Source organism: Tamandua tetradactyla, chromosome 18 (genome assembly GCF_023851605.1).
Source record: "Tamandua tetradactyla isolate mTamTet1 chromosome 18, mTamTet1.pri, whole genome shotgun sequence".
Classification (NCBI taxonomy): Eukaryota; Metazoa; Chordata; class Mammalia; order Pilosa; family Myrmecophagidae; genus Tamandua; species Tamandua tetradactyla.
The window spans coordinates 22,937,844-22,959,233 of record NC_135344.1 but is presented as its reverse complement, the minus strand read 5'-3'; the positions used below and the strand labels follow the sequence as shown (position 1 = coordinate 22,959,233).

The 21,390-nt window shown below is 38.3% G+C and overlaps 1 protein-coding gene across 1 annotated transcript in view; it reads right to left on the bottom strand.

Moving 5' to 3' along the window:
- Positions 1-19,939, bottom strand: part of LMAN1 (lectin, mannose binding 1) — a 37,854-nt gene extending 17,915 nt beyond the window's left edge. Inside the window, exons 1-10 of the mRNA XM_077135328.1 lie at positions 19,670-19,939; positions 16,302-16,456; positions 16,111-16,218; positions 15,187-15,248; positions 13,385-13,484; positions 9,228-9,351; positions 7,557-7,615; positions 1,817-1,949; positions 269-462; positions 67-137 (exon numbers count right to left, since the gene is read on the bottom strand). Of these exons, the coding sequence (XP_076991443.1) occupies positions 67-137; positions 269-462; positions 1,817-1,949; positions 7,557-7,615; positions 9,228-9,351; positions 13,385-13,484; positions 15,187-15,248; positions 16,111-16,218; positions 16,302-16,456; positions 19,670-19,907 (1,244 nt within the window). The 5' untranslated portion in view covers positions 19,908-19,939. The remainder of the gene's footprint in view (positions 1-66; positions 138-268; positions 463-1,816; positions 1,950-7,556; positions 7,616-9,227; positions 9,352-13,384; positions 13,485-15,186; positions 15,249-16,110; positions 16,219-16,301; positions 16,457-19,669) is intronic.
- Between the last annotated feature and the right edge of the window lie 1,451 nt (positions 19,940-21,390).

Genomic DNA, 21,390 nt, shown 5'->3' with positions numbered 1-21,390 from the left:
TCGAGAAGTCATAAAATCAGGATAAAGATGTCATATAATACTCAGACGCTACTTTTGTATACTTACTTCATTTCATTTACTTGTCTCAGAATCTCATGCTGTGTTTTTACAACAGTATCTACTTCTTGTTGAGTGATCTGCGGATAAAAAAAGGATGACGAGTCAGCTCAATGATCATATTCTATAGGAGCACATGGCACTGTACCTTTCTTTTCTACTTCCCTTCCATCAAAGGCTAAAGGTATAGATGCATAATTCAAAAGCTCACCTGTCCATGCTGCCCCGGGATTCCTGCTCCTCGTTTAGAGAGTTCCTCTGTCAGGGAAGACACATATCTTCTCTGCTCATCAAGAATCATGTCTAACTGTCTGTTGAGCTGCTTGATTTCAAGATGAATACGATTCTGGCCTTCAAAGATTTGTCTTAGCTCACGATCCCCCACACTCTCAAATATTTCATCCGCTAAAAAAGAAATTACAAATTGAAAATATTAAAACCATGTAAATGTCTATGGGTTTCAAAATACCGTAAGTGAGCAAAGTACCAAAATAAACTGAAATTAGAACATTACCAACATTGTAGTGTGGTATAATATCCAAAATAGTAAATATAGAGACAATTCAGTCATGATTAAATTACTGTTTCTTTTTTGCCATCTCTGGTGGTTGATCACTTACTATCAATTAAGCCTGAATTTCTCCACTTAAAAATAATTTTCTCCTTTGTACATATTGCATCATTCTATTTATATGAAAAAGAAAAAAAAAACCTAAACTACTGTGAAAGAATTTAGAATACTGTTTGCCTCTGTGGAAAGGGGGGATTGACTTGAATGAGGTATGAGGGAATTTTCTGGTGTGGTGGAAATATTCTATCCTGATCTGGGTGACAGTTAGAAAGACATACATATTTACTGAAATTCATCAAACTATACTTTGAAAATCTGTTCATTTTACTTATGCAAAAGATTAAGAAATGGAATTGAAGATAACAGCTGATTTTTCTTTTATTCCTGACCTAGCTGAAAATGCAGATTATTTCATTCCAAGACTCATTAGAATAAACTTCAGGATATACTTATGAATCCTATATGGTGATGTTTAAAACAAATTCAAGAAAACAATGAAATTTATCTTTCATTTCTATTTTTACTAAGTGTGACTCATACTGTTGGTCATTAAAAGAATCACATGTCACAATGTTCACAACAGACTTTATTAAGTGTAGCCATGACCACCAATGCTGAGGGGGGAACAACTCAGATAACAAAAGATGGCAGATAATATAAATGCACTCTGTTTGGCCTTAATGTGTTTTATTTTTCACAGCAGCAGGTTTACATTCTTAATTATGTTGGCTTTGACTCATTTAAAATTTTCAACCATTAAAGCCCAGAATTCTGTTGAGTAGTAAGGGATGTAGAGTCAGATTCTTACTTTAATTACTCTCACAATAGTTGGGATAATTTCCAATCTCTATATTACCATATTACATATAGTAATTGTGGTTTATTCAACAAATACTGAGTCTCAACTTCCAGGTCAACAGGTTTTTTAGGTTTTAAGGAAAGAACAGGGAACACCACAAATACAATCCCAGTCATTACAGAGCTTCCATTTTGGTGATTCACTGTTCCACCCCTGTTACCATGGTACTTACCTCATACACTTCAATAAGATACACTCTTTTTGGTAAAAACTTCAATTTCCAGACTCTTTAGAGACCTGGAAGATAGGTTCCTAAATTACACTAATCCAAATGGCCCTGATACAGGCATGACTATTGCTGCAGCTGAGTCAAGTTCCCCGTAACTTACTAGGCTGCCCTTGAAGGTCAGGGTGGTCCTTCTGGAATTCCTCTTTTTTTTTATCCAATTCTTGCTGAAAGTGCTCGAATTCCTCCTGATACTTTTCTTTTTCTTTTTCTGAAATTTCTTTATCTGGTGTAGGCTTTTTTTGAAGTTTAAGAATAGATCATACAAAAAATAAGAAAAACAGTAAGATACTCTCAGTATAAGTTATTTTCCTCATTGTAACTACTCAACCACTAGTTAAAAGGTTAACATACAATGTTTCTTATTTAATTCATGGCCAATTTATCCTTACTATTACTCACAGCAAGCTACTATCATTTACTGAGCACTTTTCACAAGTGCACTGCCTCATTTAAACCTTACAACAAACATCTCTGTTTTACCAATGAGGAATTGGATGGTTATAGGGGTTAAGCAATTTGTACAAGATCACACTGCAGATACATCACACACCAGTGTGAAATGGGTGGAACGTTCAAGATCACAGTGCAGAACTAGAAGTCTCCTAAGCTGTGGAGGCTGGCACTCCTCCTCTGCTGGTACAGCAGGCTGTTCTGGAGTTGGTTACTAGAGGGAACAAGAAGCAAACTCTACTAGAAGCAAGAGAAGGTGGCTCAACCAAGCTCCAAACTGCAATATTAATTAACAAATTTGGACTGCTGAATACAAGCTCCAAGCGCAGATAAACTCTGAGCAAACACGAAAGGAACTGGGACGTTTCTTCTTGGCAAAGAGGAAGTGGGGCCGATGGAAAAAAAAAAAGACAAAACAGAAAACCGAGCCTTTTGGAGCTGAACAAGTTCAGAATACTGGAAGAGGGCTGGCCATAAGAAAAGGGACACATAGAGCCAGGTATCAATTCTGATTTTTGATTGGCAAACCTAGGGGCTGGGGACTAGCTCTGAAGAGGATTTTTTTCTTTTCTTTCTCCTTCTCTCTCTCTCTTTTTTTTTTAAAAGCACATTAGACAGAGCTGCAGGCATTCTCTGGCTTCAGCACTGCCCCAGGCAAGGGCAAAATTAAGATATAGCTTAGAGACAAAGTACCTAGTCAGGTGAAGGAGATAATTCCCTAAGGGGCATATCTACTGGACGGTAACTCAGCCGAGCTCCAAGTATGGTTTCAACGAGCAAATCTGGACTGCTGAAAATAAGCTTTGGGCAGAAACCCCAGAGTAGGCAAGAAAGGAACCTGATGTCTCTCCTGGCAGAGAGGAGGTAGGGCTGACAGAAAAAAAATGAATGAAATAAAATAAAAAAGAAAAGATGGAGGCTTTGTGGAGTCAGCCAAGCTCAGAGTACTGGAAAGGGGCTATGCCCCAAGAAGGGGGTTGCAAAGAACAAAGTACCAATTCTGTCTCTTCACTAAGAAAACTCGGGGGCTGGGGAATGGTTCTGAAAAGATTTTTTTTTCCTTTTTTTTTATTTTTAAAAACTATTCAAGGCAGATTAGCTGTGGGCTGATAGGCACCATCTGCTGGGCAGAACAGGATAGCACAGAGTCTAGACACGTCACAGGAAAGCCTGACAGCCTCCTAGGTCTCATCCTCAGGGAAAGGTGATACTGATTACACCTTCCTCCTGAGACCAGAGCCCATCTGGTATGGGAAAATGTGATTGGAGTGGATCATATCTGGGAAGACCCTCAAAAAAAGGTTCCAAATAAGCAGAGCAAGAACCAGAAAAACAAGAGCTGAAAAATTGAACAGAAGCTATGCCAGCCAGAGGTCCAGAATAAATTGAACTGAACACCAAACAACAGATAGAGAAAAAAGCCAACCAACAAGAAAACCCTAGATAAAAGAGTAAAACAATCTCCAGAATAAATTAATTAGGGAAATCAGATAACTAGCAACCAACAAAAATTTACAAGTCACACTAGGAAAAATGAAGATATAGCTCAAAGGAATAAACTAACATTTCAAACAAGATATAGGAGTTGAAATAACTAATTAAAGATATTCAAACAAACAATCTAAATCATATCAGAAATCAAATCAATGAGTTGAGGAAAAATATGGCAAAAGAGGTGAAGGATATAAAGACATTGGGCAAACACGAAGAACTCAAAACTCTGAAAAAACAAATGAAGAACTTATGGGAATGAAAGGTACACACACACACAAAAAGAGATGAAAAACACAATAGAGACCTACAGTAGAAAATTTGAAAAGGCAGAAAAATAAATCAGTGAACTAGAAGACAGGACATCTGAAATCCTACACATGAAAGAATATGTAGGAAAAAGAATGGAAAAATATGAGTAGGGTCTCAGGGAACTGAATAACAACAGGAAGCAGGCAAATACTAAGTGCTGTGGGTGTTCCAGAAGGCGAAGAGCAAGGAAAAGGGTCAGAAAGAATAATGGAGGAAACAATCACTAAAAATTTCCCATCTTTCATGAAAGCCATAAAATTACAGACCCAGAAGAGCAGACTGGGTACCCCAAAGAGAACAGATCCAAGTAAACTGACTCCAAGACACTAATCAGATTGTTAAAGATCAAAAATAAAGAGAAAATAAAAGAATGTTTTTACATGAGGGAGAACAAACACATTTCAATCTAACAAGGTGTTAAAAGTGGGATAGTATACGGAAAAAATACAATCAATGCAAACCAGAGTCGATAATTAACAGTAACATTGTAATATGCTTCCAGTAAATGTGACAAAGGCAATACATCAAAGCTAGCTGTCAGTAAGGGGGATATAAGGGAGGGGTATGGGATTCTTGATGTTGCTGCATCTCCTTTTTATTGTTTTGTTTTTGTTGGTTATTCTTTTTTATTTTTTCCTTTTCTTCCTCTTTAACTGAGGAAGAAATGGAAATGTCCTCACATAGATTGTAGCGGTGGATGCATAACTGTACGATTATATTGGGAACCACTGATTATTTACTTAGGATAGATCATATGGTGTGTGATTTAACTGTTTAAAAAATAAACAGAGGTGGTGTAAGGGTAATTCAGGGGTAGAATTACGGCCTGCCATGCAGGAGAACTGGGTTTGATTCCTGGCCCATGTACTTCCCCCAAAAAACAAACAAACAAAAAGTTCAATAAATGATGCTGTAATAACGGGAACGCTCACATGGAAAAATAATGAAATGAGACTCCACCATACAGCATACAATAAATAGATAAATAAACAAAACAGAAAGATACAAGTGCTGGAGAAAATGTGGAGAGAGGGATGTACCTATTCATTGTTGGGAGAGAAGTAGACTGGTGCAGCTCATCTGGAGGACAGTGTGGTGGTTTCACAGGAGGCTAAGTATAGGGTTGCCAAATGATCTTGTAATCCCATTATTAGCTATGTACTTGGAAGAACTGAAAGCAGGGACACAACTGGACATGTGGACACTGGTGTCCATGGCAGCAGTAAAGTCATGATTTGCAATGGATGAAAGTGGCCTAAAGCTACAAGGACTGATGAACTGAAGGGCAAGCTATGCTGTATACATATGATGGAATATAAGCTGCTGCAAGGAATGACTTGTGAGGCATGCGACTAGGTGAATGAACCTTGAGGACAGTGTGCTGAGCAAAATAAACCAGAAACAAAAAGACAAACATTATAGTTTCTCACTAATCTGGACTAACTATACTGTGCAAAGCCTGAGAATTTAACCCAAGAGCATATATTATCAGGGGAAGATATACTGTAAAGGTTCCTAGATTGAAAGCTCTTACAGCAGTCACATCTATTCCTGAGTTGTAAGGGTTATTTCTAAATTCTGACACACTGAACTCTTTGTGTACAGTCTGGTCATTCCCTGGAACTTTGGATATCCGTGTGACACCTGAGACTCAGAGCTAGAGTTTCTCAGCTATGAAAGTCAGCATTACCCCACACAGTAACTGTTAAAAAAAAAAGCTCATTTAGAAATATGAATGAAGCAGGAGTGGTTAGGACTAATGTAAATTAGACTAAAGAGTAAAGGATGATATTGACTGTGTTTAAAACTTCAACTTCTGAGACCAAAGGAAGAGATGTTTATTTGGCGCAAAATTTATATTTTCTGTAGCACACTATATAATTTATCTTGTATGGTCAGTTTATTCAAACACCTCCATTACATGGAACCTTGAATAGGGAGTGAGACCGTGTTGCTTTGTAGAGACTAACGTAGTCCCCCAGTACATCCCAGTGCAATTTGGGCAAAGAATAAAAAGTATTTGCAAGGCCTCCTTGATGGACTGGGGAAAAATGTGGAAATGTTATACCTTCTCACCTGGGGAATTCCAGATATTCTTGTAAGCACAGGGACCACCAAGTTAATAGGCTGAACCTCTGCTCTTGTGGTTTACCCTTATGAAAATTACTCTTGCAAAGAAGAAGCTAAGTCTATTTATAATTATGCCTGAGTCACCCCCAGAGAACCTCTTTTGTGTTCAGATGTGGCCTCTCTCTCTCTCTCAAGCTAACTCTCCAAGTAAGTTCACTGCCTTCCCAACCTACATGGAACATGACTCCCAAGAGTGTAAATATCCCTGGCAATGTGGGACAGGAATCCTGGGGTTGGGCCTGCACCCAGCTTTGTGGAATTGAGAAAGCCTTCTTGACCAAAAGGAGCAAGAGAAATGAAACAAAATAAAGTTTCAGTGGTGGAGAGACTTCAAATAGAGTCAAGAGGTCATACTGGGGGTAATTCTTACCCATGGTATAGATATCCTTTTCAGTTTTTCATCTATTAGAATAGCTAGAAGGAAATACTTGAAACTGTTCAACTGTAATCCAGTAGCCTTAATTCTTGAAGACGACTGTATAACTATACAGATTTTAGTGTGACTGTGTGATTGTGATAAACTTCCTTTCTCCACTGTATGGACAGATGCGTAAGAAAATAAGTACAAAAAATAAATACATTATGGGGGGGGATAAAGGGTATGGGATATCTGGGGTGTTCTTTTTTATTTTTATTTGGACTAATGAAAATGTTAAAAAATGACTGTGGTGATGAATGCACAACTATCTGATGCTACTGTGAACCACTGATTGTACACTGTGGAAGGTTATACGGTATGTGAATATATCTCAATAAATTGCATTAATAAAAAAAAGAAAAAGATCACACGATAGCAACCAACGTCCTCCTTCCCAGGTTTCCAGTCATAAGGGAATAGCACTGTGCAGGTTTGACTCTATGGTGGACCACAGAAAAGCCATGTCCTTTAATCCTCATTCAATATTACTGGCTGGGAACTTTTTATTGTTTCCATGGAGATGTGATTCATTCGATTGTGGGTATTAACTTTTGATTAGAGGGAGATGTGACTCCACCCATTTCAGGTGGGTCCTGATTAGTTTACTGGAATCCTTTAAAAGAGGGAGCATTTTGGAGATAGTCCCTTTTTGAAAATGATGAGAGCCAGAGCCCATGCAACCAGAGACTTTTAGAGATGAAGAAGGAATACGCTCCTGGGAGAGCTTCATGAAGCAAGAGGCCTGGAGAGAAAGCTAGCAGACATCGCCATGTACCCTTTCAGTTAACAGAGGGACCCTGATCTTCATCATCCTTTTTGAACCAAGGTATCTTTCCCTGATATGCCTCAGATTGAACATTTTTATAGCCTCGCTTTAATTGGGACATTTTCTTGGCCTAAGAACTGTAAACTAGCAACTTATTAAATTCCCCTTTCAAAAAACCATTCCGTTTCTGGTATAGTGCATTCTGGCAGCTAGCAAACTACAACAAACACTAAACTGAAAAGAAACTTTTTGAAATAGTGTATATACACTTACCGGCTCTTTTCCAGGCTCAGTCAATTGAAAAGTCAGAAAAGAAAGAACATCATGGTCATCTACAAATTAAAAAATATATACATGAAAAAATGAAGTAGGACGGTTCCATCAGAGATTATTTTTATAGTTGTAAATTTACATTATATTTACTGTTTTAAAAAATGACAATCAATAAAGGAAATAACACTAACTCTAATTTGGTAACAGCAATGGTGCTGTTAGTTTAGAGAAAAATTCATCTGAAAGACTTAACAATACAAATAAGCTAAAATTAACTTTCCTAAGCCTTAAATCAGAACATTTAATAGCATTCTGCGATAACGGACATTTGATAAATGTCTGATAAAGGAATGAACAAACAAATACGGACATTTAATAAATGTCTGATAAAGGAATGAACAAACAAATAAATGGTCAAACAAGTTAAAATTCCCAATTCTGGTACCATGAGCTCCCAAATTTTTCTACAAATCTCCATGGATTATGTTGCAGCCAAATGAGACAATATCCTGTTTTTTAAGTACTTCCTGTTCCTACCTGCCTCTGAGCCTTTCTTATGGCACTTACCACTTTTTGCCTTACTTTACAGTTAAGCCTGACCTGGTTCTGTCAGGGCCAGTTCTGATTTATACATGTTGTCCTGCCATTATCAATAACACTTTACTCTCAAAGCATGCCAGTTTAGATAATAATTACTCTACATGTCATTCATGTTTGTTTTCCTCTTGTAAGCAGATATTACTGACTTTTATTTTACCTGAAATAATTTAAAAATCAAATTAATTTCAAGCTGCTTAAGCTGAAAACAAAGACCTAAAAGAACAAGCTTTGTAACACTAAACTAAAATGCCAATCCTAGCTAATCAAATCCTCAAAGTAAAGGCAACTGATTTCAATTGTTCATCAATCTTTATGCTTTCTGATTCTATTATAAGGTCTAAAGGTGTGCCAAAAGAAAGAGAAAATTTTAATAGGAGAGTGTAGACTAGGTAGGAGTAGTGCAGTGTAACAGAGCACTGGCCTAGGAGTCAGAAATTCAAACCAAGTCACAGGCTGACCATTACCAAAAGACATTCATAAAGTCCCCTAACCCAAGATTTAGCAAGTTTCTAAAATAGAGAACACACAATCTATCCTCTCTCTCTCCCTGGGTTGTTGAAAAGAACAGAACAATCCATATAAAAATATTTAAAACCTCAATGCACCATACAGACATAAGATGGTATTAATATCGAATGATAACTACATGTATCGTCACGTGGAAAAAATGGTAATTGCATCTTTGTTTAAAGTTAGTCCCCAAATATTTCCTCAGGCTGCCAAATTCACTTATATATGACATGACAGCTCTCAGACTCCAAAGGCAGTTAACCTTTTATAGCCTCGACTTTAAATATGTCTCCTTCACTGTAAAGTACTCAAACTGATGCTCTAGTTTACTTAATTCTGTACAACCTCAGCTGCCAACTGTATAAATGCTGAATAATGTAAGTAAAGAATTAACAATACTAACAAACCAAAAGATTGGAATCCCAACCCTAGACTACGGGAAAGTTCCAAATAATCTTAAAAGGTTAAAATAAACCAATCTATGCACCACCACCCCCAATTTACTATACTCAAAAAAACTCAATTCACAAACTTTTCAAATTAAAAGACAGCAAAATTTACCTGCAAGACCTCCTGTGGCAGCAGATATTCCAAAATGCCCTTGTGTGGGGATAATCATATTTTCTACTTGGGCACAAAATTCATAATCATTTTTATCTGGTGTAAAGCCATTATTAATCATTACCTAGAAAGACATACAGTTTACATACATTCTTGTCATGCATTATCATTACATACATACATTTAAAGTTGAGGCTATAAAAGAAGCTTTTACAACAGGCATTGTAAAATGAACTGCAATTAGTCAATTTTATGACTAATCATATTAAATCATTGTATCCTGAAAGTAACCAACTCCCAGAAAGCAGAAATGAGTTCCCCCTAATTATTATAAAAGGTAATTCCTCACCTATTAAATAACCTCACTTACTTGGTAACATTCTACAATAAGGTATTTCATATAAATGTTTTTAAAAAATTTACGATCATTACTTCAAATACATATTCTGTGTTACTCTATCTTAAAAGCTTAAAAAGAGAAAAATTCAGTAACTTGCAATGAAAATCTTACCAAATAGAATATAGTTCACCTTCTCTTGAGAAGACTAAGATAACCATGATTATTCTCTTTTAATGGTACATTGTAGAAGAGGGATCAGACTTGTCCTGAAAGCCCAGTGTAAAACCAAAAGGTTAAATTTACAATTTTAACTACAGCTGATTGAGAATGAAGTAGATTGTCTAAAAGCACTACGCTCCTCTTCACTAAACTGGTGGAGTAAATGGACTGTCACAAGTTAGCAGACAGCAAAAGTGACATATGTCATACTGACAAGAGGCAGAACATGAAAAAACTAGAAAGACATATAAGTTACTATTGTGCAGAATGTATATTTGAAGTAATGATCCTAAATTTTAAAATAAAATCTAGGAATTCTAACAAAGCTTGGAATCCACCTGACACATGGATGCTCTTTGTTATCTCAGTCAAGTCTAGCCTCTTCAATGCCTTTGATTTAGGAACCCAATCACTAGCCTCTATCCTAAAGAGTGGAAACAAAAGGAGCAGGTACATGGCACTAGAGGAAGGGCATTTCTCTCATTACTTAGAGTCAAAATTTTATCAGTGATATTTCACATCAAATTACACAAGTAATATGTTATAGTGCTTTGTCCAACTTTTTGGCAAGAGAATAAAATGCCTGTCAATATGAAGAGTTAATTTCTGTACAATGAAGGATAGAACAGGTGAACTATGAAATTTATTCAATTACTTGTCATTTTAACTAATAGTTCTGTTTCCTGTGATCAACAATGTTTATATCTTTTATAACCAGTCCTCTGCTACATAGCCTTTCATATCAGAGTCAATAATCAGTAATGGACACTGGTCTTTGAATAATTAAAGAGTGTTAAGTTAATCACATTCTAATTACAATACTAAAAAATCCTTCAACTGTTCAATGTTTTCCTTGAATCCTAACAAGCTGAAAATCATCAGGAGTTTTTACTATCTAATTCTAATTCGTAATAAATAAACAAACAAATAAATAAATGGCATAATATATTCATTGTACTATGAGTTAGGAGGAATATTAAGACTATAAAATCTAGGTACAATTAATATCAGGAGTTCTTTTTCATGAGATCAACAATGATGTTCCTTAATCACTCCACAGTTTCAACCCATTGGACAAATACTACATTTGTAGTATTTAAAATCTCTTGTGATTACATTTCCTCCACCAATAGCTTTTCTTACCTTCAACCTCCCCTTACTTTGTTTTTAACTCCAGTGTGGAAATGACTGGGAGGAAACCTGAGGATATAAGTACTCATTCAATAAACATTTCATAAGCACCCAGCACATGTAGTACGTAGGTACTATGAAGACTGCAGGATTCTACGCCCACACTGAAAACTCTCCAATCAGATTGCTGAGATAAGCCATATAAACACATAGTAAACTAGAAATTCAAGTCCATGTACTTTAAAGGCCAAATAAGCAATAGGAAAATAAAATATCTTAAAGAGTTAGGAGAAACAGATCATTATGAACTAACATTTAGGAAATCTGGAAAAAGGTATCTGAACTAGGGTGTTAAAATATGAGCACAAATAGAGAGAAAAGGGAAGTGTGCTACAGGAAGGGACAGCAGATGGACCAAACATACCAAGGTTAAAATCATTAGGCCATATTCATGTGTCTAGTCAAGTATCTCTAAAACGTTTTCTTCAAAACACTAACTCTACAGGATAATCTTAGATATTAGGTTCAAAAAGAATTCCATGGTCAAGTAAATCTTAAAAATGTGGGGTTAAATAAGGATTTCTTTATTGCAGGACCTCCCAGATTTCCCAGATTTCAAGGGGTCCTCAAAATGGTAAATGAGAAACTATATAAACCTCCAAGCACAAAGCATGGTCCATTAAGATGCAAGAAATCTATTTTATGTTATTCTTTACTCCTTTCACAAGTATAAGTACATTATAAGTGATCATTTCACTTTCCTGCTTCCTAGGCACAGTAGTACCCAATCTCATTCAACAATGGAACTGTTTTGGGCAAACATTTTTGAAGAATTATTGTTTGGGAGATGCTGGCAGGCTCACTGCACTTGAACCCAAGTGTATACTAAGATTTTGCCATGGTTTGTGCCATAAGCATGATTTACTGATGACCTAATAAACTGTCCAGGATGTATAATACTTACAGTGAAACTCAAATCCAAGATCTCTAAATTAGTTTGGAATTTAAGACTGAGACAGTGCAAAGTTTTTCAAAGAACTGATTTTTTAATAGTTCCAAGGAGTGTAAGGCTAGCTCATGACTTAGGGGAAAGAAAAATTCATAGACAATTATTTTTTACTAATAAGTATTGTCTCACAGGTATTGGTGGTGACTTTAGAAAACAAAATTCACACTGCACTTGTGGGTTTGGTTATTTTAACTGCCAGATAGCTATATCCACCTAAATGTTACCCAAAACTCAATTTGTCTACAACCAAACTCATTACCAACCCTCTGCTTTCCCATTCTTCCCCCCAACAAACATCAACAAGTGTGCTGCTTCTCTGCTACTATCCCTTTACAGTTAACGGTACCAGTTAGCTGTCCTAGCCAGAAATTCAGGAACCAACCTTGACTCCACCTTTGCCTTCACCCTCTGTTCTCCAAGCAAACTGGTATAAAGTCCTGTAATTTCTCCCTCCTAATCCTCTATCTTCCCTCTAACTTCTCTCTGAACTACCTTAGTTCAGACTACAGTTGGGGTCTTACAGTTAAGATAGAGCTGAGTTCAAATTGCAAATCTGTTACTTATTTGGTATGACACTGTCAGTTACTTAAACTCTCCCATACTTGATTTCTCTATGTATAAAATGGGGATACAGACCTCACAGGGGTCCTCAAAATGGTAAATGAGAAACTATATAAACCTCCAAGCACAAAGCATGGTCCATTAAGATGCAAGAAATCTATTTTATGTTATTCTTTACTCCTTTCACAAGTATAAGTACATTATAAGTGATCATTTCACTTTCCTGCTTCCTGAAAGGATAAACTACAGGAAGTTGTACAAGACCTGCTACTGTTAACCTTTCAACCTCACTTACTCCTATCTCCTCTATGCTCCAATCAAACCAAACTACTTGCCCTTCCAAATACTTCAACTTCTCTCAAGTCCTTATGCCTATCATCTCTGCTTAGAATATGTATCCCCCTCTAGGAAATTCCTACTCCTCCCTCTAGGTGAACTCAATCTGCAAAACTGCTCCTGACCTTCCCCATTTCCACAAGGCAAGAGTTGCAGGAGTCTAATCCATGATCCCTAACTAGTATCTGTGTTATAGCAGTTATCACATAGCACAGTAATGTTACATGGACATCTTTCATTTAAGCTCTTTGAGGAGAATGACTTTTTTTTTTTGAGAATGACTTTTATTTTACTCATTCTTGTATTCATAAAGGTTTATTGGATATGTACTTAATGCCTAGCATATAGTAAAGTGCTTAAGCATTTACTGACTAAATGCAAACTTACTGGCAAGGATTTATAAAGGATGACCATTTACACCATGCAAGTTATCTTATAATACTGATGAATATGTGAATGATTTCCAGATTTAAGTGTACCTAATTACTATCAAGAATTCAAAATGAAAAAATCATACTAGTATATTGTTCATTTAAAAATCTCTAAATGCATGCTACTTACTGTCAACGTTTTCCGATAATATATTATCTTTGCTCGCACAGGATAGGGTTTATTACGAAAGTCCCTCTGGCAACTTGCTAAAGCTTGATTAGCACCATCACTATAGTATAAAGGAAAGGAAAACAAACAACAACCTTAACAGGGCTTTGCAATATTTAAAAAAAATTCATTGTTTTAAATAATTAATGTCCAAGAAGATTAAAGTAATATCAAATTATGACAAAGTCTTGGGTTATTTCAAGTTATTTATTTAGAAGACACAAAGTTGACATGCAAATACTGACTGGACTCCTAGAAAAACTCTGGTTAGCATTAACAGCCCAGCAAGCAGTGCCAGGCACTGATGATGAGGGGAGAACTATACTGATGACCTGTGACATTTGTTCTTTACCCTGGGACAGACCAGAACTACTCCCGGAGCTTTAAAGAAGGTAGACTCCTTGATCCCATCCCAAACCAACTGAAGCAGAATCAAAAGGAGGTGGCCTTGGTGCCCCTATTTTTAAAAGTTCCACAGGAAGCTGTGATGAACTACTTGGACTGGGAATCACTATGGTAGGAAACTGTAACAGAGGTGTGCTTAAATCATTTTTCTTAAAGTTCACTGACTATCAAAGAGGTAATTTCTCCCACCATAAACATATAAAAACCAAATAACGTAGGTGCATAAAACATATACATATACATATAGTAAATACTTGAGAAGGGCTGAAACCCACTGTGCTGGTTTGAAGGGAAGCATGCCCCCTAAGAAAAGACATGTTTTGATATAAATCCCATTTCGTGAAGGTAGAATAATCCCTATTCAATACTGTATATTTGAAACTGTAATCAGATCATCTCCCTGGATGATGTGATATTGTCAAGAGTGGTTATTAAATGGGATTAGGTGATGACATGTCTCCACCCATTCGGGTGGGTCTTGATTGGTTTATTGGAGTCCTATAAAAGGGGAGTAAGAGGTTCGGAGAGAGCAGAGAATGCTGCAGCACTACGAAGCAGAGTCCACCAGCTAGCAACCTTTGGAGATGAAGAAGGAAAATGCCTCCTGGGGAGCTTCATGAAACCAGAAGCCAGGAAAGAAGCTAGCAGATGACACCGTATTCGCCATGTGCCCTTCTAGCTGAGAGAGAAGTCTTGACTGTGTTCGCCATGTGCCTTCTCACTTGAGAGAGAAACCCTGAACTTCATTGGCCTTCTTGAACCAAGATATCTTTCCCTGGATGGCTTTGATTGGACATTTCTATAGACTTGTTGTAATTGGGACATTTTCTCGGCCTTAGAATTGTAAACTAGCAACTTATTAAATTTCCCTTTTAAAAAGCCATTCCGTTTCTGGTATACTGCATTCCGACAGCTAGCAAACTAGACCGCCCACTGAGGGTCTTTAAATAAAACAATACTAAGGAGAATTAGGGGGTATCAACTGCTTATTCGTCAGTTTAGTCAAGGCTATGAATTTTACTTTTGAAAGATCCCTTTTAACAAAGATGCAAAAGCATTTGACCTGGGCATTACTCAAAGCCAGGAATATTTTATAACCACCACCCTTCGGCCCAAACATATAAATTTAGGTTAAATAAGACAACACATTATGATGGCTGAAATGTAAGGTGGTCCACAGTAAGAACTCTAAGAGAGAACAAAATCAAAGCAATACCTTCTACTAAATTACCAAAAAAATCTCAAGTAAAAAAGCAATCTTATTTCATTTGGAAAGAGCTCAGATGAATAGTAATATATTTCAAAAGGTTTCCAAAGAAAAACTGAAATTAGAAATAAGGTACAAAACATACACTTACTTTTGATGGTCATAATGGATTTGTCCATTGTTGCCTATAATTACTATAGCAGGATTATTTTTCTAAAAATAAAGAGAAATGTATTGATTTTTAAATCCTTAGATCAAAGAATTCTGGATCATTCTGCATGTGCTATAAGATCTCTTATATCCTTAAACTTCAAGGACTCAATTTTTTTAATAATACCAGAAGCAGAGCTTTCCACTTATTAAAAAAAAAAACTTAGTAAACTCTTAATGTAACCCCATCCTCAACTTGAATAATGAACCTCAACTTACATATGAGGACATAATGTAAACATGATATAACTGTGGGGTTAATGGGAATTCTGACATGGCCTTGGCATTCAAGAAGTTATTAATTTAGAATTCTCCTTTAAACTGCTAATAATGACCTCTGAAATACATAAGAGCACAACAATCAGATGAAGCAAAGATTATCAATTTAAGGCTGCTAAACCACAAGAAATTTTGTTTCCAAATAAGTACATGTGAGATGATCAGAGAAATCAGTCTGATCAAAAAAAGTAATCAATATATAAAAAGATATCAATATGTGAGCTAATAGTAGTAATGCACATGGGCATGCTCATGAAAGCAAACTGTTAATAGTTTGCTAAACACTACTGGTTTTACTGTCAAGCACATATGGGGGTGGGGGGTGGGGTGGGAGGGAGGACACTGTACGGTTCTCAGAATTAGGGCTCCGTTACAATTTCAAATTGCTATATGATAAATCATGTACTTACAGCCTTAAATTTATAAACGCTGAGCTTTATAATGACTAACCATCACATTTAAAGTACTGTTTGAGGAGTTCTCTACTATTAAATGAACAAAAAGGCTAAAGAAGCTATATTTCTCAAAGCCTAATTTTGTGGGCAGATACATCAAGGTGGATAACAGTCCTAACAATTTAATATACCTTTCCATCATTGTCAAAAGAATCAAAAAAGATTCCAACACCATTCCACATATCTGCTGATCCAAACACAGGACCGTCCAAGCCTTGATTTTCTGTATACCAAATTGCCTGTAAATATATAACAGGGAACATTTAGAGGCTAATGGTATATGCACTTGTAGAAATATTTCAAATTGAAGAAATTATCGTACCAGCCCATCAGCTCCAATTCGACCTCTTCCAGTCACTCGAAATGTCACTTCAACTTCCCAGTTCTCAAAGGCTGCTTTTGTCTTTGTCCATACTGATCCTCTTTGGCTTTTTAAAGATGGTGCTATTCGAATTTGATCTGAACTTGGAATAGCATCTAGAATAAAAAATCAAGGGAAAAAAGCTTTAAATTATAATTAGGTAAAATTCAACAAATCATTACTAAACTGCTACATATACCTATAGAGATCTAATTTTAACTCAATAACCTGCTCAATATTTTTGTTAGGGAGAAATTTATGTTAACAGTTCAAACTTAAATTTTAGGGATTTCTAACACCCTTATCTTTTGAACAGTGAAATATATCTGCACAAAGATTACAGGTGCAACCATGCACTAAAAATTAAAGGGCAGGGGAAAGGAAATTATGGTTTAAAAGGTAAACCAACTATTTGATTCTCATAATATTCCACTTTAAATACCTAAAAAATAGGCAAATACAATTTGCCTATTATTTTTCAAAAGCTGAGCTTATTTTATCAGTTAACAAATGTTACAAAGCTGAAACAAACAGCGTGAAAAGAACATATCACTAGAATCAAGAGACTTATTCCTAGTCTCAGTTTAGTTGTAAGACTTTGAGCAAATAATTCTCTTACTCTCCTGGTTATATCATATGTTCACCTGTAAAATGAAGGGGCTGGGCTCATTCGTGCCCATAAAGACCACAAACAATATATGCAAAAGTTTGTGCATATATACATTCTTCTAGGGAGAGGGTCAACTGAACTTTAAATCAGTGAACACTTCTTGAGCTTCAGCAGATTCTCAAAGAGGATAGAGGTCCCCAAAAAGGGGGTCTGCATCTCTAGTCTAGGTTCAAGTTCTTGTTTTATATCACTCACTAGCTGCTTGATCTTAGGAAGTTACTCCATTTGTCTAAGCCTCTTAATAACCTCTTGCTATAAGTGCCTACGAATGTGCACATAAATGTTTCAGTCAATGTTGGAACAGACAATCATTAAAGTTCTATCAGGCCTGAAATTTGAACAACTTTAGAAAAAAACCTCTCAGATATTAACCAGTTCTCATGTCAATGCTGGGAAATAACTGTACTATTGCTTTACAAGTAGGACCACAAAATGACAAAAAGAAAAGTTGAGATCTTTAGTAAGGTCAGCCACTCTGTCACCATCACTTTCAAACACTCAGGGCTTGGGAGGGGACAGCATGCAAGGAACACTGGCCATAGAATCAGAAGACCCGGGATCTGAGTTCTACTCTATTGATATTTACTAGCTGTGAAACCTTTTCCAAGAACCTTAACCTTTCTGTAGTCAGTTTCTTTAATCTATAAACAGATTGTAACTCTCTTGCCTACTAAGGAACAAATCAGATAATGAAAGCGAAAGAGCTTTGAAAACTATAAAGGGTTACAAATTATCATTTTTTGCCCTTAGGACCCAAGGATGTGTACTGACAGTACAAAAGGACATTCGAGTTAAGAAAGAGAAACACGATAGTTTGGTTTCAGTTTGGGAATAAATGTTCATACTAGAGTATAAAAGAGTAATGTTTATACTAGATCTTAAACGTCTTTATTTTTCAAATGTTTTAAATAATGGATTTCAGGGTAAAATGACAAGGAAAAAAATGACCAATCAAGTTAAGAGAACAGGACTGTAAAAATTACGGTGACAATGAAAGCAAGGGACAAAGACCCAGCTGTGACTGCCAAGGTCAGATAGTTAAAAGATATGACTAAAATACTTTGCCTTTTACGTAAAATTCATTCTAGCCACACAATTTTAATTCATCAAGGTACCTTATTCTAACATTTCTACTGCAGACTAAATTAGTTGGTTACAGGTTTCTGTAAAGAAAGTCAAGGCAACTAATTTGAGCAGTTGGTTAATATTACTAAACAGTGTGTGTGAGAAGAGCAGACAGACACTGGAGAGGTCCCCAAACAAAAAATGTGAACACTTTCATCACTGCTACTAAAAAATATCATCACTCCAAAAAGAAAAAAATCACCAAAACCTTACAGTCTTTGTATTATCTTTGTGTAGTAAAAACAATGTAACCTTGATAACACATGCCCAGCAATACCCACTCACAGAGAGTGGGCATATAATAAATAGAAGCACTCTAATTCAAATACCTAATTCTAATTAGGGCAAATTCTAATTACAAATTAATTTCAGTGAACTGGCCCTAACTAAAAGTGTGCTTCCTATCACTTGGTAGAAATGGAACATCTTGTTCAAGCATAGGACAATCTAAAATGATGTGTACAAAATCTTACATAAATGATTACTTGACTAAACTTAAAGATGGAATTCAAAGTCAAGAGCTTTTCCCTCCATGTCGAGGCATTTGCCACTTGTTTCAAAGAGTGCATCTGAAAGTCTGTGAACAGAGCTTACGGGATGTTGAATGCTTATGGATGGTTCCTTAGCAGTGACACATCAGCACTAAATATTCACATAAGCAAATGTTCTAGCAAGGCTCTCTCATCTTTAAGTGTGTGAGACAACAGAGTGAATGAAAACATGGAACAAAGGTTATTCTAATTTTTCCTAAAAAACAAAAGAGCTGAAGACATAATAAATACTATTCTTACCCCTGGTATTCAGAAACAATAAATACCAAAAAAATTCCTTTTTCTATTAAAGGGACGAGTGTGACTATAAAGTGATAGAATGTGCTAATACAAATACACCCAAGTCACTGGGGGAGGCAAATTTAAGAAGTGCTTCCAACAGTTTAAGATTGTTATTCTGATATAAGACTTAAAGGTTGCTCCAAAACCAACATATGCCATCTCTGAAGCCGTCAGGGGACATCAAATGCAAGCCGGAGCGTTAACCACTGGTAACCCTGGGAAAAGCAAGCGGGGAGAGCCGGGGGGTAGCAGGAAAGGAAAGCGACGGCTTCAACACAACTCCGGCCAGGAAGGCAGGGGATGGGGGTGGGGGCGTTTCCCCCAGAGACGTGGCGTTCCGGTGAAACACGATGCCTAGAGCTGGGTTTGAGTGAGTGCTCGGAAGTGTAGAAAGTAACAAAACACCCTCTAGATCAAACAGAAATAGCCCACGAGATCAAGGAAGGGAGGACAAGAGGAAGGGGGGAGGCAGAGGAGTGGGGGTGGGTAGACCCCCGGGGCAGGCCGAGGGAACATTGTGGACAGAGGGGACCTGGAAGCGGGGCTGCTGAAGAGGGTCCCCTTCACGGCGCGGATGGCGTGCAGCGGCTGGAACGGGGCCCTCTGAACACCAGGCTACCTGCAGAGGGAAGGTGAAGAGGAGGGGGCGAAAGGAGGGGAGGGAAGGGGACCCAGGCCCCCCGCCCCCTGCCCCGGCTTACTCCCCGCGTGGGCCCAGAAGGGCACGGTCCCGTCGCTTTGCACCAGGTGCGGCCCCTTGAAGCTGTATTTGTACTCGAAACGGCGATGCGGTGACGTGGCCTGGCTGCCCGCGGCGCCGGCGGCCCCGGGGTCGCCCCCCACGCCATCGCCCCCGACCAAGTGACTGAGCGACAGTAGTAAAGCACAGAACAGTGGCCGAGCTTGCGCCGGGGAACCCCTTCGCCTGGACCCCGCCATCTTGGATTCTGGGCCGCTGAGGCCGGCGGGAGGAGGAGTGGCGCGGGTGGCTGCGGACGGCCAACAGGGCGCTCGCTGATTGGCGGAGCCTGAGGATCCCGGGGACAAGCAGTGGGCCCCGCCCCCTGCCTCCGTTATCCTGGGGGCTCTCGGACCCGGAGCGTCTGTGGGCGGGACTACCCGGAGGGGGTGGGGCCGGGCCGGGGCGGCCTGCCGGGTCTCGGGTCATTCCCTGGCGGGAAAGGGGAGCCAACTTTCCCTTGCACGTGACTGGACTGTAGGTGCAGCCCACCGAAGCCGACCTGCGGAAAGTTTTCTCCTGTCCTTTAAAATACCGTAGAGGAGCAACTGGCGAAGCCCAAGAAAGACCTGTGGGCTCATGGCATCAGCTTTCCCTGGCTATAGAAATACTTTACAGTGTCAGGAGGAAAGGCATTCCTTTTGAAGTGACAGTGATTGTTCAGTGGCTGGTTTTCCTTGGGTGAGCTAGTAGGGCTTTGCAGAAACAAAGCATAACCATCAATACCGGTAGCCCAGCCCGCTAAGCTCCATCGGTCTGTGTTCGGGCCTTTCAGACTGGGAGCCAGCGAGCCACGGGGCTGGAGAGCTTGGGGTATTTTTGTTGGTGTAGAATCAAAGGATTTCTAGAAACTGGTGGGTCAACCATCACCTCTCTCAAAATGTAATGCTATGGGTGGGCCACGGTGGTTCAGCAGACAGAGTTCTCACCTGTCATCCTGGAGATCCGGGTTCCATTCCGGGTCCCTGCCCATGCAAAAAACCAAAAAAACAACAAAACCCAACAGCAACAACAACAAAATGTAATGCTAAGAGTTTTCAAAAATTTGATACCAGGGTGCTAATGCATTCAAGTGAGACTGGGCTTCCCCCATGATTCTGTGTCAAACATTAGGGACACCCAAATCAATTGGCCAAGCCCTTGATCTTGAGGCTTACTCTTGTGAAGCTTATGTAGGTAGCAGAGAAACTTAGCCTCCCTGTAGGCATGCCTAAAGGTTACTTCTGGAGAACCTCTTTTGGTGCTCAGATGTGGCCTCTCCCTCTAAGCCCAACTCTGCAAGTGAATCATTGCCCTCCCCGTTACATGGGACATGACATCCAGGGGTGAAAGTCTCCCTGGCAGCATGGGAGATGACTCCCAGGAATGAGACTGACCCTGGAACCATGGGATCAATAATTCCATCCTGTCCAAAAGGGGGAAGAAAACGATAATAAAGTTCAGTGTAAATAGAGTGGAGAGGCTACTCTGGAGGTCACTCTTACACAAACCTCAGTTAGACATTGCTACTTATCGTAACTTGCCAAACCATAACCATTCCAGCCAATCCTAAAGAACACCTAGGGCAATATGTAAGATTCTACATAAGTTCCATGCACTAGGGTAACTTTCCAGAAACTTACAACCTCCAGATGGGTCCCTGGACCAGATAAGTCCTGAAACCTAGAAGGCCCACCTTCTCCA